Here is a 15520-nt window from a genome sequence, read left to right as displayed (position 1 = left end):
TCACTATATATATTACAATTCCATTCCAAAGAGATAACAAATGACACATGATCATCATTCATGAATCAATGAACTCTCAGATTTTTTTTTACCTCCAACAAAGAAAGCCCAATCTCCATTCTTTGTACATTCTTGAGGAAGAAATTGAGTTCAACTGTTAAGGATTTTGCAAATAAATCTTCAACATCGCTCCTCGCCCCCTGCTCCAAATTACCCAAAACAATACGGAAGCCTCAATCCAAAAAGAAATCACTTTGGCGGAAAAACAAATCTGGTCACGTTGCCAACTTCAAAAGATACAAAAATGTATGCCACCAGATAAAAACTGAATGCACCAATTATCACATTAAACAAGAAGAAAACCTTCTATGCACCAATTCCACCCGTGCTTTCTACAATTTTGTAAACAACAAACTAAAAGACTCAAGGTCCATCCCACCCCTGAAAGGACCTAATGGTAAAGACTGCAACGATGACACTATTAAAGCCAACCTCTTTAATATATTCTCTGATTCAGTATTTGTAAATAACAATGGATCATGCCCAGTATTTCCTAGTCGAACCACAGACAACTACAATGATCTAATATATATTGATTTTACAGATGACAATGTTGAAAAAGCATTACGCAATCTAAAACCATCTCTATCTATTGGACTGGATGGAATATGTGCCTACTTCTTAAAAAGCTACCTACTGCCATAGCTGAACCTCTAAGCATAATCTTTAAAAAATCTTTCAGGACCAGCTCCTTGCCAAAACTATGGTCACTAGACACGGTCATCCCCATCTTCAAAAAGGGAAACCCCAGCCTAGTTGAAAATTACAGACCAATCTCTTTATGCTGTGTCACCTGTAAAATCATGGAATCAATTATTAACCAATCCATTATCTTCCACTTAGAAACAAACAACCTACTCTCTAATAAACAATTTGGTTTTAGGAAAAAACTATCATGTAATCTGCAACTCTTACACTGCAAAAATATATGGACTACACAACTCGATCAGGGCAAAGCAATAGACTCAATCTACATAGACTTCTGTAAAGCCTTTGATTCAGTGGTACACGACAAACTACTCCTAAAACTAAAATCTTACGGTATCTCTGGACACCTGAATAACTGGATAGAAGCATTCCTGTTAAAGAGACAATGAATGGTCAAAATTAGGAGTGTCCTATCAAATTATGTACCTGTCAACAGTGGTGTCCCCCAAGGCAGTGTTCTAGGACCAACTCTTTTCATACTGTACATAAATGACCTCTGTGATCATATCAAGAGCAACTGCGTTCTCTTCGCTGATGATGTAAAGCTATTCAACACCACAGACAATACTACTACCCTTCAAAAAAACTTTGACTATGTATCAAAATGGTCAAACAAATGGCAACTTCAAATCTCAACAAATAAATGCTCTGTCTTACATATTGGCAAAAAAAATCAGAAAATAAAATACAGGCTGAATAGTCAAGACCTTGTTGATGATCCAAACTCTGTCAAGGGTCTTGGAGTCATCTCAAATGACCTAAGTGCTAGAGCCCATTGTAACTAAATAGCCAAAAAGGTGTTAAGAGTTGTTAACCTAATCTTACGTAGCTTTTTCTTTGGTAATATTACACTAATAACTAGAGCATACAAAACATTTGCTAAACCAATACTCAAATACAGCTCATCAGTCTGGAACCCACATTACGTATCTGATATTAACACAGTTGAGAAAGTCCAGAAATATTTCACAAGAAAAGTTCTCCACTCCTCTACTCCTTGCAGAATACCTTATGCCACCAGACTCGAAATTCTAGACCTAGAAAACCTAGAGCTACGCCACCTTCGGTCCGATCTAAGTATAGTATATAAAATCATACACTGCAATGTCCTACCTGTCAATGAATACTTCAGCTTCAACCATAACAACACAAGAGCAAACAATAGATACTCAAGGTTAATCACATCAAATTTGATTGCAGGAAATACGACTTCAGCAACACAGTGGTCAATGTCTGGAATACTCTACCTGACTGTGTTTTTTTTTTCCCCACACCCCAAAAACTTTAACCTTAGACTGTCTACTATTGACCTCACCCCTTTCCTAAGAGGTCTGTAGGGGGCGTGCATAAGCGCACCAACTTGCCTACCATCCCTGTCCTATTGTTTCTTTATTTTTTTTTATTTTTCGTATATGTATCCATGTATTCATAACTATGTTTTTACTTATACCTATTATCTTATGAGCAATTGACAAACAAATAAATAAAATAAATAAAATCAGCAGATGCACAATATTTTACTACTATGTTCCACATAGCATTCTGCATTTCATAGCAAGAATTGATTCTATTTTTAAAAGAAATGTGTTGATGTTTCTTATTTAACTATTTTTATCACTTTTATGCATCTGCCTTGGACTATTCTTAAACTGTTCATTAAGATGATGTGTATTCCCCTACTTCTTTATTAGGAAGGTCAGATGGTAACTCACCCCAGTCCATTTTGAGCACATATCTTTGTATACATGTTTCTGTGACTTTGAAATATGTGGTGATAAAAACATTTTGTGGAGCATATCAGGAGTGCATTTTTGGAGATTCAAGTTACTGGAAGGCTAAAAATAAAGACAAGTATATTTAATGTAGAATTATTGTTCTCTCAGTTCTCAAATGTGCACATTAGATAAGTACTTGTGAAGATGAAAACAATCATTATCTGAAGGTAACTGCAAAGGATTAGAGATCTCAGCTGGCTGTTTTCAAGGCTGAAAGCTAATAAACTATATAATTGGTGCTTGATGTGGCTGATGGTGCAGATATTAGTATTCTCATAATACATTATATTTTTATTATGCAGCTGCTTTGTTATACAGGTAGTCCCTCAACTTACAATCACAATTGAGCCCAAAATTTCTGTTGTTAAGTGAGACATTTGCTAAGTGAAGTTTGCCCCATTTTATGACCTTTCTTGCCACATTTCTTAAGTGAAACACTACAACTGGTTGGGAAATTCTGTTAATTATAGTCCACATATATTTGCCAAGTTGAGAAACTCTGTTTTAGAGAAAATTATATGCAGCATGAGGGAAATATGTATACAAAATGAATATATTTGGAAAAATAAGAATTTTGTGCACTAGGAGTTTCTGAAATCAAACTAATATTGAAACAACAAGAATTTCTAGAAGACCAAATTGCCAAATAAAAAGCATTAACAATTGTGCTGGTTCATTTTTAGAGACACTAACCAATAATGTTTGAAAAGAATTCAGGCTTTGAATTCCACTCAGACAACTCCATCTCAGCCTGTCTTTAAACTATATATTGAAGTTTAAATACAGGTTGAAATGGAGTTGTATCTCAGCTTATATATCTTATTATCTCAACTCTTTTATATTGTTGGTATCATATTTCACCTTTTATTAGTGACCCAGGAAATTATTGTTTCTTGACCTTTGAAGACTCCGATATCCTGCTCTGTAATCTATCTCTTGCCATGGTCAATACAGTACACTCTGATGTCTTCATTTGGAAAGATGCATAAACAAACTTCAGAGACTTTGTTATTATTCAAGATCTATACAATCTTCTAAATATTGGTTTATATGCCCTTATTCTGTTTCTGCTAGATCCAATAGCTCATTCAGGTAATTCAGATAAAGAACAGAACTCACCTTGTGAGTAACAGGGAGCAGTGTTGATCAGTACATCACATTACAGTATAGCAAAGTACCAATTTGGTACAAAGTACCAAAGTACATATGCCTCTTTGTACTATAGAGGCCTCCTGGACATATTAAAACCTTGGCAGTAGAGATGTCTGGCTGTACCTGCAAGTGATTGGCTCTTTGTTGACATCACAGCCAGATTTATGGAGGGGAGGGGCTGCTCATTGCAGCTTGCCTGATGAATTTTGCTCTTTTTGAATTGTCAGATACCACATTTTCCTCCTAATTATAATCTAACCTCCATTCAACCAGTTCCTTTTTTGGCTAAGATTCAGCAAAAACTGATGATAACTCAAATTCTGTTCCAGTTCAGGAAAAACATCTATTTCTGATTTCAATTCATGTTCAATTTGATTTTTAGATTGTAAATTTAGGCCTTGCTCCCTAAGCCTATTTTCTATGGGTTAAACCTCACTGACTATATCACAAGTTTCATTAAAGGTATTATTATTGAAATATACATACATTTGTCACATTTTCCATTGGTTGCTTATGAATTGGAGGTAAAGCAACAATTTCTTTATCATCCTGTAAAAAAGATCATAAAAGCTTACTGGGCTCCAATACTGCAACAATCTATTTATTTGAATATGGAAAAAAAATGTTCATTGCTGAAATCTAGGCAAGTATTTGTGTGTCATCTGTCCTTCATTTCTACAGTACTAGCAAGCACTGTTATTTTTAAAGTATGTTTTTAAAAATATTTTTTATCTCAAAGGTAAAATATTTTAAAAAAACTACAAGAATAAAAAAGACAAAAATTAGTTTTTATAGCTAGTCAATTTGATTGATACACAATAAATGTCTATACTTGAGATTTCAAAAAAAAAAAACCTGATGTAAAATAGTAATAGATGCAAAATCTTATAATTATTTGCAGACCCACTGTGTAGGGCGGGGGGGTGGGTGGGATCTATTAGATTTATTTGAGAATATTTGTCAACATTCAGCCAGGACTGAATAAAGCATTTCTTGATTTATGGAAATGCTTAATGTTGGCTTTATACATGCTTAATCTTGACTTTTTACATATTGTGCTCACTTTCTATTTTTGTGTGTTTGTAAAATGTGCTCCTTAATGGTACGTTTTTCCTTGCTCTTTGCTATTGTCATGTTCTACATTTGCATTTCAAAACTATGTATAGGTTATTTGTATGAAAAAGTATGAAGTAAATAATAATTCTTGTAATTTTATTGTGAAACTATCATCTAGGGATCCCCCTTTAGTATCAATGTCCTACTAACCACATTACATATATCTGAAATCATTATGGTATTATATTTGTTTCATTGTTATTTCTCCCTGTTTGGAACATAAACTAACATAAATAGAAAAAAGTTAAAATTAATTTTTCATCTTTAAAAATGTACTTACTGAATGTAAAGACTTCTGAAGCAAATTTCGTTTTCTGTAAGTTAACATCATGGCTGAATGAGCTAATGTAAGGCTATATTTTATTGTTTGGCTTTTCCAGGTAATTTTTCTTTTTCCAGACCTTAGAATCAGTTACCTATAATATAAACATATATCTAATTTTCCTTCCAAGAAGATCATTTAAATAAGTAGTTGACAATCAAAGGCAAATCATAAGGATTACCTTCACTTTCACATAACTATATTTCTTATCAGCAGATCTCTACACTTTTTCTCCAAATTTCTTTAGAAGTATCTTTCTTATAAAATATCCACAAAACAGCAGTCTTGGGAATATGCCCTCTTCGATTTATCCTTCTGCTCTTGTTTTATGGAAATGGATGTTTCCCAGGCAGCATAGACTCATAGCAACATTCAGTGGCATAACTTGTTTGAGTTGCAATTCAAGTTTCAGTCTTTTTGAAGATGTATTGACATTAGCACAAGCCCAAATATGAAAGGAACTAGAAGTAGAATCAGAAGTCAAATCTAGTATGTGAGCATTATTCAGGATCGTGGCTTATTTAGCATATCAGTATGATTTTTTGCTTTAACAATTAGAATGAGTACCATGTTGTAATCTCCCTTTAAAGCTTAAATTACAAATATTAGCATAAAACCTGACGAAAAGAGAAAAATATATCTCTATCTTGTATAATCTAGTATGTGAGCATTATTCAGGATCGTGGCTTATTTAGCATATCAGTATGATTTTTTGCTTTAACAATTAGAATGAGTACCATGTTGTAATCTCCCTTTAAAGCTTAAATTACAAATATTAGCATAAAACCTGACGAAAAGAGAAAAATATATCTCTATCTTGTATAATCTAGTATGTGAGCATTATTCAGGATCGTGGCTTATTTAGCATATCAGTATGATTTTTTGCTTTAACAATTAGAATGAGTACCATGTTGTAATCTCCCTTTAAAGCTTAAATTACAAATATTAGCATAAAACCTGACGAAAAGAGAAAAATATATCTCTATCTTGTCTGAAATTTGTTAAGTGGCTGTTTAAGTAAAATGGATACTGTAGATAAATTGATTGAATAACATACTTAATCCATTTAGAGAATAAAAATGGCTCTAGGTACTTAAAGAGATTGTATTCCCAGAGAAATATTTTAATAATTAATTTTAATACTATATCCTATATAATAGTGATAATAATTAATTTGTTTTTAATTGCTTAAAGGCTTTAGGAAATCATTTTTCTTTTACAGGTTTTAAACTGTACTGATCATAATACACCAGCTTAAAAGTTTTTACAGTAGGAATACGCAGATAGCCTACCTTTTAAATATTCTCTTGTGCACCTAGAAGATCTGGTTTGCATGTTAAACATCAGCAGAGGAAGAGATAGGGTATTCCAACTGTTTTTCCCCCATAACTCGTCTACTCAAATACATTGTCAAGGTAACTAGATCTCTGTTCCATAGAAACAAGCAACAAGTTCTCCGTCAGGGACCCATTGAATAAAAGGACAGTATTTTTTGAAGCTTGGCAGTTGTGGATTCTCAAGAGATGAGAAAAAATTCCCTCTTCCTTCAGGAAAATATACTGATTCATCAGAGGTGCAAATATATTAGTTTTTTAAGGATGAATTCATTTCACACAAATCACATTTTTATACAAATAATCTGCCAAAACTTGTGTAGCTCTTCTTTGCCAATATGTCATAAACAAAATTCTAGATAACTAGTTTCCCCACTAAATTAATTTGTGGAACCCTGGATACATTAGCTTTCCCCTAAAAAAAAATCAGTCTTTAATTTGCATCATAAATATTTAGAAGTTAAACTACAAAAAGCTGTTCCCCTCTTTCGTGCCACTTCGTTTCTCTTGCTTCAAACACAGGCTAACTTAGGTCTCTCTTGAGACTCTCATCCTTGCATTGTGTTCCCTCACTTGCTGGATTTCATACTGGGCCATATTTTTGCTGTTTTTCTATTTTTCCATTACTATTTTCTAACATCCAATGTCCAGAGCAAGATCTCCTACATTTAAAATCTTCCTTTGTTGCTTTAAAACCTTTATTTTTTAAAAAGCTTGAATTTACTTTTTTTCGTAGCTATAGCTTATTGCTTTGTGTAAATTCGTACATACTTCCTTCTTCTTCCTTCGTCAACAAATCTTTCAATTTTACTTTTATTCAATCACAGACTTTTTAGATGTATTCACTTATTAGTATATCAATAACCCGTCTGAAATTGATGTTTTAAAAGTAGTTACCAGATTTTATTTGGTAGCAATATTTAACATGACTTAGATACATATTTTTGCCAAATCAAATTTATGTATTTTAATTCCATTTATTTAACAAAGACTGAACACTCCATTTAGACTATTTTTAACTACCACATGCCCAATGTCTGTAGAAAGAGCCCAAACATAAATAAAAACACAACAAAGATAAATAGAAATTTATTTAATCCCTCCCAACAATTAAAAAAACTGTATTAAGGCATCTTATTCTTTATCACTACTGACCTAATAAAGCAGACTTCTCAAATACAAGATATCTGATCCATCTAAATATCATCTTAGCTATTAATTTGACTGAAAACTAATGACAATATCAATTTTTCCAAGTAAAATATTGAAATTGAAGTAAAGGGGGAGGGCAGCACCTGAAGCCAGTATCCCATTATTTTTTGCAAAAATAAATATAACTAAAAATGGCATTTTCAATAGCAATGCCAGTAATTATTTTATCATATGCATTGTATGAAATTCTGTATATAGTGTAATCTACACAGAAATAAATTCAATTGTTTATAATGGAGCTTATTTCATAGTGAGAATGTAAGACCTCTAAACGTTGCTAACTTCCAGCAATCAAGAACAAGATTGCCAGCGATAAGGGAAACTGGCTGTGGAAGTTCAGCAACAGCCAGAAAAATGGGTATTTCTATCTTATGAGTTCAGATCTACATCATTACTTCTTTCCTATCTGTAGGCCCCACTTTAGTAACTGTTTATTTTCTTCATATATTAGCAGCTTTGCCAAATGAATATTATTTCTCTTTTTACTGACTGGTATTATCTAGAGAATACTGGATATATACTTTCCAATTAAATAATGGGGACAGTCGTTCTTTGGTAAGAGCTAATTGCCACGAAATGAATGCACCAGTGTTGGAACATCAATAGTATGTAATGTAGTAGTAGCAAAATTGTCATGAAAATAGAAATCACTGTTGCTACACATTGTTTTTTGTAACTAATGGCCTTGTTTTGTTTTATATTTCACACTGAAGAATATAATGAATATGCTATGCACAAAGGGGATGCCCACTTGAATTGGGCTATACATTCTTTTTTTAATGTAATTTAAGCTGGTGCACATTTTTCATAACATCAGCTACAATAACATTTTTCAGCCTTTTGATAAAGGCTGAATGCTATGAATAGTATCTGAAATGATACTGTAAATATATAAGAATCAACCATGGGATTCAAATACAAATATAAAGATTAAGAGGTCTAGAATTTTTAGAGCAAATGTACTAAAATAAGCTATGTTGATTTCATTTACCACTAAAGATTTTTATGATTTAGTGAATAACAATATACATTAAAATTACATATTGTTACAGTCAGTGTCATGACAAAGTACATCAACACTGCCTTTGACATATTTCCTCTAAAGGAAAACGTGATCGGACAAAAATCATAAAGCCAGAAAAATATTGTTCTTGATGGGTACATTTTAACACATTTAAACATGTGTGGAACTGTTATTTATAAAACTTGTGGGAGAAAAAATCAATGTTATTACAATGTGGATTAAAGTCCTCCTATTCATCATCCTTGGAGCCCGTTTTGCTCAGCTGTAAAAAGACAAAAATAATTTTATAATTTTTCTGTGACAATAAAGAGCAATTAAAATCAATGTGACAATGTTATTCTAAACCATACTGAGAACACACAACTGTTGCTATTTTCATCATAGCATTACTATACTCAGTTATATCCTACATAGTATAAGTTAGCAAAATTGTAATATGCAAGTTATAGTGTCAACAATGTTGGCTATTCCTAGTGAACAACACCTTTATGTCCCAGATCAGCAATTGAAATTAAGGAACAAGATGGGTCTTTTTAGATGAAAAATAGCATTATTAGTTTTTATACAATTATTAGATAAAACTCTTTTATTTGTGCTAAACACCATACATTCTTTAAAAGGTATTAACATTTTTTTGTACACGCTTCTGAAATCAAACAATAAGCTTATCAGAAAAACCCTTGATGGGCTGTAAATATGGGTTTTCTCCCAAAATGGGCATAACTGGCTGTAGATGATATGGCTTCAGTGGGGAGACTTAAAGAGACTAGGAGACATGTGATAAACTAGAATATGCATGTTGGATTGCTAACAGACAGTCCTCACTTAAAAATGATACTTGGGAGCGACAACTCCATTGCTAAGTGATGAGGTCATATAGCATAATGTCATGTGACTACTCTGACTTAAATGGCAATTGTACCAGTTTCAATATAAGTCATTAGGCAAATCCTGCAAGGTTGCAGTGTCCCGCAGTCACATGATCAGCATTTGTGATCTCCTGTCAGCTTTCCTGTTGACTTTGCTTGCTGAAAGCGAACAATGAGGTTCACAAATGGCAATCACATAACCATGAGATGTTGTGACTGTTTTAATTGCAAGCTAGTTGCCAACTGCCCAAATTTCAATTACATGATCACAGAAAGGTTGCAATAGTCACAACTATGAGGAACAGTTGTTAAGCCCCCTCATTCAGTACTACTGCAACTTTGAAAGGTTTTTGAAAGAGTGGTTGCTGAACAATGGTATCTGCAGGGAACTTTTAAAATCCTAATGCATGCAAACACATACTTTTTAAAAATGTTTAAGATACTCTTCTGGATACTTTTTTTAATGGATTCCAAAGACCACATGGATATTTGGGACTAACCCCTTCCTCCTTTTTAAAATTAGTCTTTGAAATATGAAGGATACAACATGACTTGAGGGACAATACCTGAATAAGTTGGGCTTCTTTTTGTGTTTTTAGGAAGTTGGAGAATTTGCTGAAAATCTTTGGCTTTGCTCTCAATTTTTTAGCTGATTTGAACCAGTAACTGATATAAACGTGAAAAGAAATTGTGGCTGCCTGTTTTGCATTCAACTGCCCTTATGCTACAATGATTTAGTTTTAGCAACCCATTTGTAAAAATCACAATGATATATTTTAATTTTATTATTGCATACTATATGAGATTTGCCTCAGCAAATCTCTCTTCTACAGCAGTGGTTGCTAACCAGTGGGCCGGAGAACACTGGTGGCCCACAAGAAAATTTTGGTGGTCCGCACAGAAATGTCACCCACAAAGCGCCCCCCAAAGCAATTAATCCAGGCTGCATGGGAACACAAGGCTGTACCACCCACATGGCCCGCGGGAACACAAGGCTTGCCTGAGGGGAGTGGGGAGAGTGGGGAAAGGGCAAAGGGGGGAACTTGCCCCACTCGTCTGCCACCTGACTGCTTCTTTCTTTTTCTGCTTTTGACTCCACGCAAGAAAAGCAGCCAAAGTCTTTCTTTCACTCCCCCAAACTCTACCAGAAATGAGTCTTTGGGAGTCTGCAAGGCATCCTGCTCAAAGAGGCTGCGCCAGTGCGACAAATCTCACAAAGACTCATTTGTGGCAGAGTTTGGGGAGAGAAAGAAAGACTTCTGCAGCTTCTGCTGCTTTCCTTGCACGAAGCCAAAAGTCTCTCCCCAAGAACGGAGCTGGAGATGGTATCCTGCGATCCCAAATAAAGAATGATCGGTAGGAAAATGGGGTGGGGAATTTTCCTGCAAACTTTTTGGGGATTTTCCCATGGTCTCTGGTCCACAAGATTTAAAATTATGAGTTTGGTGATCCCTGAGGTCCAAAAGGTTGGCAACCCCTAAAGTTTTTTTCTTTAGGATGGAGTACGAAATCTCTGAAACACTGATCAAGACAAAAAAGATAAACAGATATCGATGCTTAGAACTAAAAACATGGTTCAAAATGGTTCAGTAAGATTGAAATACTTACATGCTTTATAATAACACGAGGGAAATCCCATTATCATTCATATCCAAAAGAAGAACAAAGAAAAAAATATTAGATACTGCTAAAATCTCGCCTAAAGTTACCACTTTAATATTGTTAATTTTCAACTCTTACCTTGATTACATCAACCCAATTCCATCCTCGAGGAAGTTCTCCTTTGTGATCTAGTCAAAATAAAAATTCTGTATGTATTCGTGCAATTTGAATTCAAGCATCTATTTTAAAATTAATGTATTAATTTACATCATAGTTTGTGGTTAAACTTAAAATTGCCAACTCTGGCTTATCGCAAACTGTTATGAAAAACTGGGGAATGTTTAGCAGTGATGAGGAAGGGAATTTATGGCCTTCCAGATGTTTCTTAATTTTAACTGTCAATATCTCTGACTATTGGTCATGCTGATAGTTCTAATTCAGCAACATACATTCACAAAGTAACAGGATTCATTACTATTCTGTGAGAAAACAAAGAAAACAAAGAAACACCTATTGTGCACAAAAGTTCAGCATAAATCACAATACAGGAAAAATCCTGTATTTGCTATATCCTATATATAAAACATATATTCTATGCCATACTTTTTTAATTAAAAGAAAGTTAAGCTATATTAGGAGTAAGTTATACAAACCTGTTTTGTCAGCTAACTTCCGCTTTTGCGTTTTGGACAATTGTTCCTTTTTCTCCTTTTTCTTAGTTGGTGGTGCTGTCTCAGAATGACCAGTTGAGATGCAGTTATTTAATGCTGTCTAAAAAAATGAAATGTATTATTTGTTAAGAATTCTCCGTAGTTTAATTGTCAAAATATAATCACTGCTTCTGGGATACTGGAATGTCAAACATGGCTAGGAATTGAATTCAATCTTATAATAACAATTCAATATCAAGAAACTGATAGATTGCATAGAAAAACATTTTCATATGTTGAGATAGGTCAATATTTGGAACTATAAGCTCACCACAGTATTAACTGGTTGATTTTCCATGAACAGTTCTTTATTATCTTTAGCATATTCAAATATTGTGTACGTCATTGAGGTTCCTAGGTTAACTTCAACTTCTTCCATTAATTTATCCAATATACTTTGTTTTATGGCTGAGGATCTAGTGCAGATGACAAAGAAGAGATAAAAAGTTAATTCTAGAAAGACTGTTTCTTGAACGTCTTAAGAACTGGACCACTTACATGGCATTGTTGAAGAATGCATCCATTGATATGACAGGAGCAGTTTGTGGGTATGTTTCTGGCCATGATATTTCTATAAGGAAGGCTTTGGGGTCTCCACTTTGACCTATCTAAAAACACATATAAGTTATGTCTATGCAGGAATCCAGTCACTTCAAGCTTTAATTAACAAAAATACTGAGATATTTCATTTTTACATTCAATGTCTATTTTAGAAGGAATTTTCAAGTAGTGTTATATGAGCATTAAAAATACAAATATGACTTCACCAGAATCCACAAAACAGCTATACAGCAGGAAAAGTGGCAGAATATAAATTTAATTATGATTATAATAATGATCAGCAGAACCTTTCTGCTGTTATGCTCCCTTTTCATAAACTATGAGTCAGCATCATTTATGTCTGGATATATTAAGAAAATGAGTACACCCAATCTGAAAACCTCAGTGTAAAACTTGGTATACAGCCTTCAGCTCTTGCTGTTTATATGCCTTGATGTTGTAGCTAAACTACGAATTGTCTTAAATATATATACAGGAAGTCCTTGCTGAACAACCACTCATTCAGTGACTGTTCAAACTTACAATGGCGCTGAAGAAATAGTATTTACAACTGATCCTTGTATTTCTGATGGTCGCAACATTCCTAAGGTCATGTGATCACAATCCAGGAGCTTGAGTCACAATTATGTTGTATTATCCTGTGGTCACTTGATCACCATTTGTACCTTTTTTACCAGCTTCCTACAAGCAAAGTCAAACTGGCAGAAGGCTGCAAATGGCAATCACATGGCATTGCACTCAACATTGGTGAATCCATTTACTGGCCACCAGAAGTGCTGGAATTTTCATTGCTAAATGCTGTGCTCATGAGACTTCATGCTTTATGATGTTGCTTAAGCAATGGAAATTCCGGCCCCAGTCACCATTGTTTAGCGAGAAAGACCTTGATAAAGACAGAACCTAAAGCTTAAGAGATTAATATAGGCTGATTTGAATTAATGATTTCTCAAAACTCACCCTATATTGAAAGGAAATGGGACTAAGTTCCCTAAAACAGTCATCACCTTCATAAATAGAACGTAATGCTTCTAACTCCATCTGAAAGAAAGCACAAACACTTTATAGTTTTATGTGTCATTTTAATCTTAAACTGTACTGGGAGGACTATAAACTACTCAGCCAAGCATGAGTAGAATGGTATACATGCTTAGTAAAATATTTAAAATACAAAATATCTGATTGAATATCATCTTAAATCACATTTCAGTAGTTTTCAAAAATATTTAAAACGTCTCAAAAGAACTCTATAATCCTAGGAAGCTAACCATGCTATATATGTTATATCTAAAATTAAAAGGATGTGATAAGGGATGTCAATGCATGTTTTCAATGGTGGATGTCATCAGCCATAAAGTATAAGCAGTAGCATTGGTTTTAAAGACTGAAAAGAACCAGAAATTGCTTTTTGTGACGCATGAAAAAAAGAGCCTACATCTATAAAAGCACAGAGCTGTTGAAAACCCTTAATTTCCTGAAGAAAAATGATCTTAGCCACATTCACACACAGCATCACAAATGCACCGTCTGAGTTTTATGGAGCCAACCTTACTACAACCATGGAGTTGAAAAGAGTCCATTTAGACCGGTGTTTTTCAAACCTGGCAACTTTTAAGATGGATGGACTTCAACACGCATAATTCTCCAGCGTGTTAAAGTTGCCAAATTTTACAAACACCGGTTTAAATCATCCAATCCGAATTCCACTGAAAGAAGCCAAACGAGGGATTCGTGCAACGGGTAATGCAGTTATCCTGTCATTTCAAAGCTCCACGCGCGGCACTAGCGCTAATTTACAAACACAGGCAAACGCCACAGGCGAAGCTTCCTGCCCGCATACTGCTGATCCGTTACGCCGGAGAAGCTCCCACAATGAGATCCTGGGAGGGGCGGTCCTTTCCTAGTCACGCCCTTCAAGGGGCGGTCTTCAGATATCCCAGGGCGCTTTTACTCCTTCCATTCCCGGACCCTGACAGTCTATTCCACGCCTTCATCTCCCTCACCTCCTGGTCCTCGTTCGCCGTCATGGCGCGACACCGGGAAAGAAGGGGGGAAAAAACCCCGCCCCCCCCTCCTATCGCGCTCTCTCCCCTTCCGCGGTCTCCTGGAAAAATGGCACGGCACTCCGACCGGGAATCGCGCACGCCAGATCAATACAAAAGACGGCCCTCAGTGCGCAGGCGCAAAAAAATGACAAGGCGGAAAGGGAGTCAGGCGCTACCTCTTTAGCTGTGATTGGACAGCGTGACCCACCTTCCAGCTGACTATTGGCCGATTCTTTTCATCATACCTTCTGATTTGCACGTTCTTTATCTTAGACTGGAGCAAAGCTCGGTCGGTTCCGCCTCTTTGTTCCTTCTTCTTCATTTGCCGCTTGGCGGCATTTTAGCTCTGCCCATCTCCTACCGCGTTCCAATAGTTGGCGCCAGGTGCTTAGAACCCGCAGTGCTTATTGGTCATATATGGTTATCAATCTTAATACGCCTGCTAGGTGTTTTTACTCAGACCAGGCCTCGGGTTCCTGTTCCAAATGTTCCCTTTTTCCTCTGCACCCGCTTGTCGAATGGATCGTGTCACCGAAGGCTGACGGCGAACTCCTCCTCCTCCCCGGGGAGGTCGTAGTGCGGGTGCGAGGCAAGGGGAACCGACGACGGAGTCGCAACGGAGCTTGCAGTGTGAGCATATCCCTCTCAGGCAAAGGCACAAGGGGCGGCGGCGGCGGCGGCTGAGAAATAGGTTCAAATTGTACACAAAACATTCTGTCATTGTTTTCCGGAAAACATTTCGGTTTCTTAGGTGGGCCGCTTTTACTCGGAACGTGAAACGGAGACTTGAAGATTTTAATAAAAGCGGTATACGTTCAGACTTAGTTATCCTTATTAAAATAAATGGCACTTTAATCAGAGGAGGACGGAAGTCCTATTAAGTGCATTAGACTGGTTTTGAGCATGATTGTAGCAAGCTTTATTTTATTTATTTCCTCCTGAGAAATAGAATAAAGCACTTCGCTGGAATTATAAAATGCGCTAGGCCATCAACCGTAATTTGCAAATCACATGTTGGTCTTCATGCAGTAGA

General features: G+C 35.4%; 2 protein-coding genes across 7 annotated transcripts in view; one reads left to right on the top strand and one right to left on the bottom strand.

Annotated features, from left to right (window-relative positions):
- Nucleotides 1-14618, bottom strand: part of RWDD4 (RWD domain containing 4) — a 59007-nt gene extending 44389 nt beyond the window's left edge. For 3 of the 5 annotated variants that reach the window (XM_087936346.1, XM_087936348.1, XM_087936349.1), the window contains exons 1-3: nt 5092-5753; nt 4182-4244; nt 2481-2603 (exon numbers count right to left, since the gene is read on the bottom strand). In XM_087936346.1, coding sequence (XP_087792472.1) covers nt 2481-2603; nt 4182-4244; nt 5092-5142 — 237 coding nt within the window. In that variant the 5' untranslated portion in view covers nt 5143-5753. Of the gene's footprint in view, nt 1-2480; nt 2604-4181; nt 4245-5091; nt 5754-6425; nt 6533-11312; nt 11363-11827; nt 11946-12155; nt 12301-12382; nt 12493-13402; nt 13484-14445 lie in introns of those variants that run through there. The other 2 variants (XM_087936350.1, XM_087936347.1) reach the window with 2 other exon arrangements.
- Nucleotides 14619-14790: 172 nt separating this feature from the next.
- Nucleotides 14791-15520, top strand: part of TRAPPC11 (trafficking protein particle complex subunit 11) — a 35038-nt gene continuing 34308 nt past the window's right edge. Inside the window, exon 1 of one of the 2 annotated variants that reach the window (XM_087936344.1) lies at nt 14791-15117. In XM_087936344.1, the coding sequence (XP_087792470.1) occupies nt 14905-15117 (213 nt within the window). In that variant the 5' untranslated portion in view covers nt 14791-14904. Of the gene's footprint in view, nt 15295-15520 lie in introns of both variants that reach the window. The other variant, XM_087936345.1, reaches the window with a different exon arrangement.

This window comes from Pseudonaja textilis, chromosome 6, assembly GCF_049901715.1.
Source record: "Pseudonaja textilis isolate UNSWEBS1 chromosome 6, rPseTex1.2, whole genome shotgun sequence".
Taxonomy (NCBI): domain Eukaryota; kingdom Metazoa; phylum Chordata; class Lepidosauria; order Squamata; family Elapidae; genus Pseudonaja; species Pseudonaja textilis.
The sequence above is the reverse complement of the archived record's forward strand: the minus strand, read 5'-3'. Positions and strand labels throughout refer to the sequence as shown.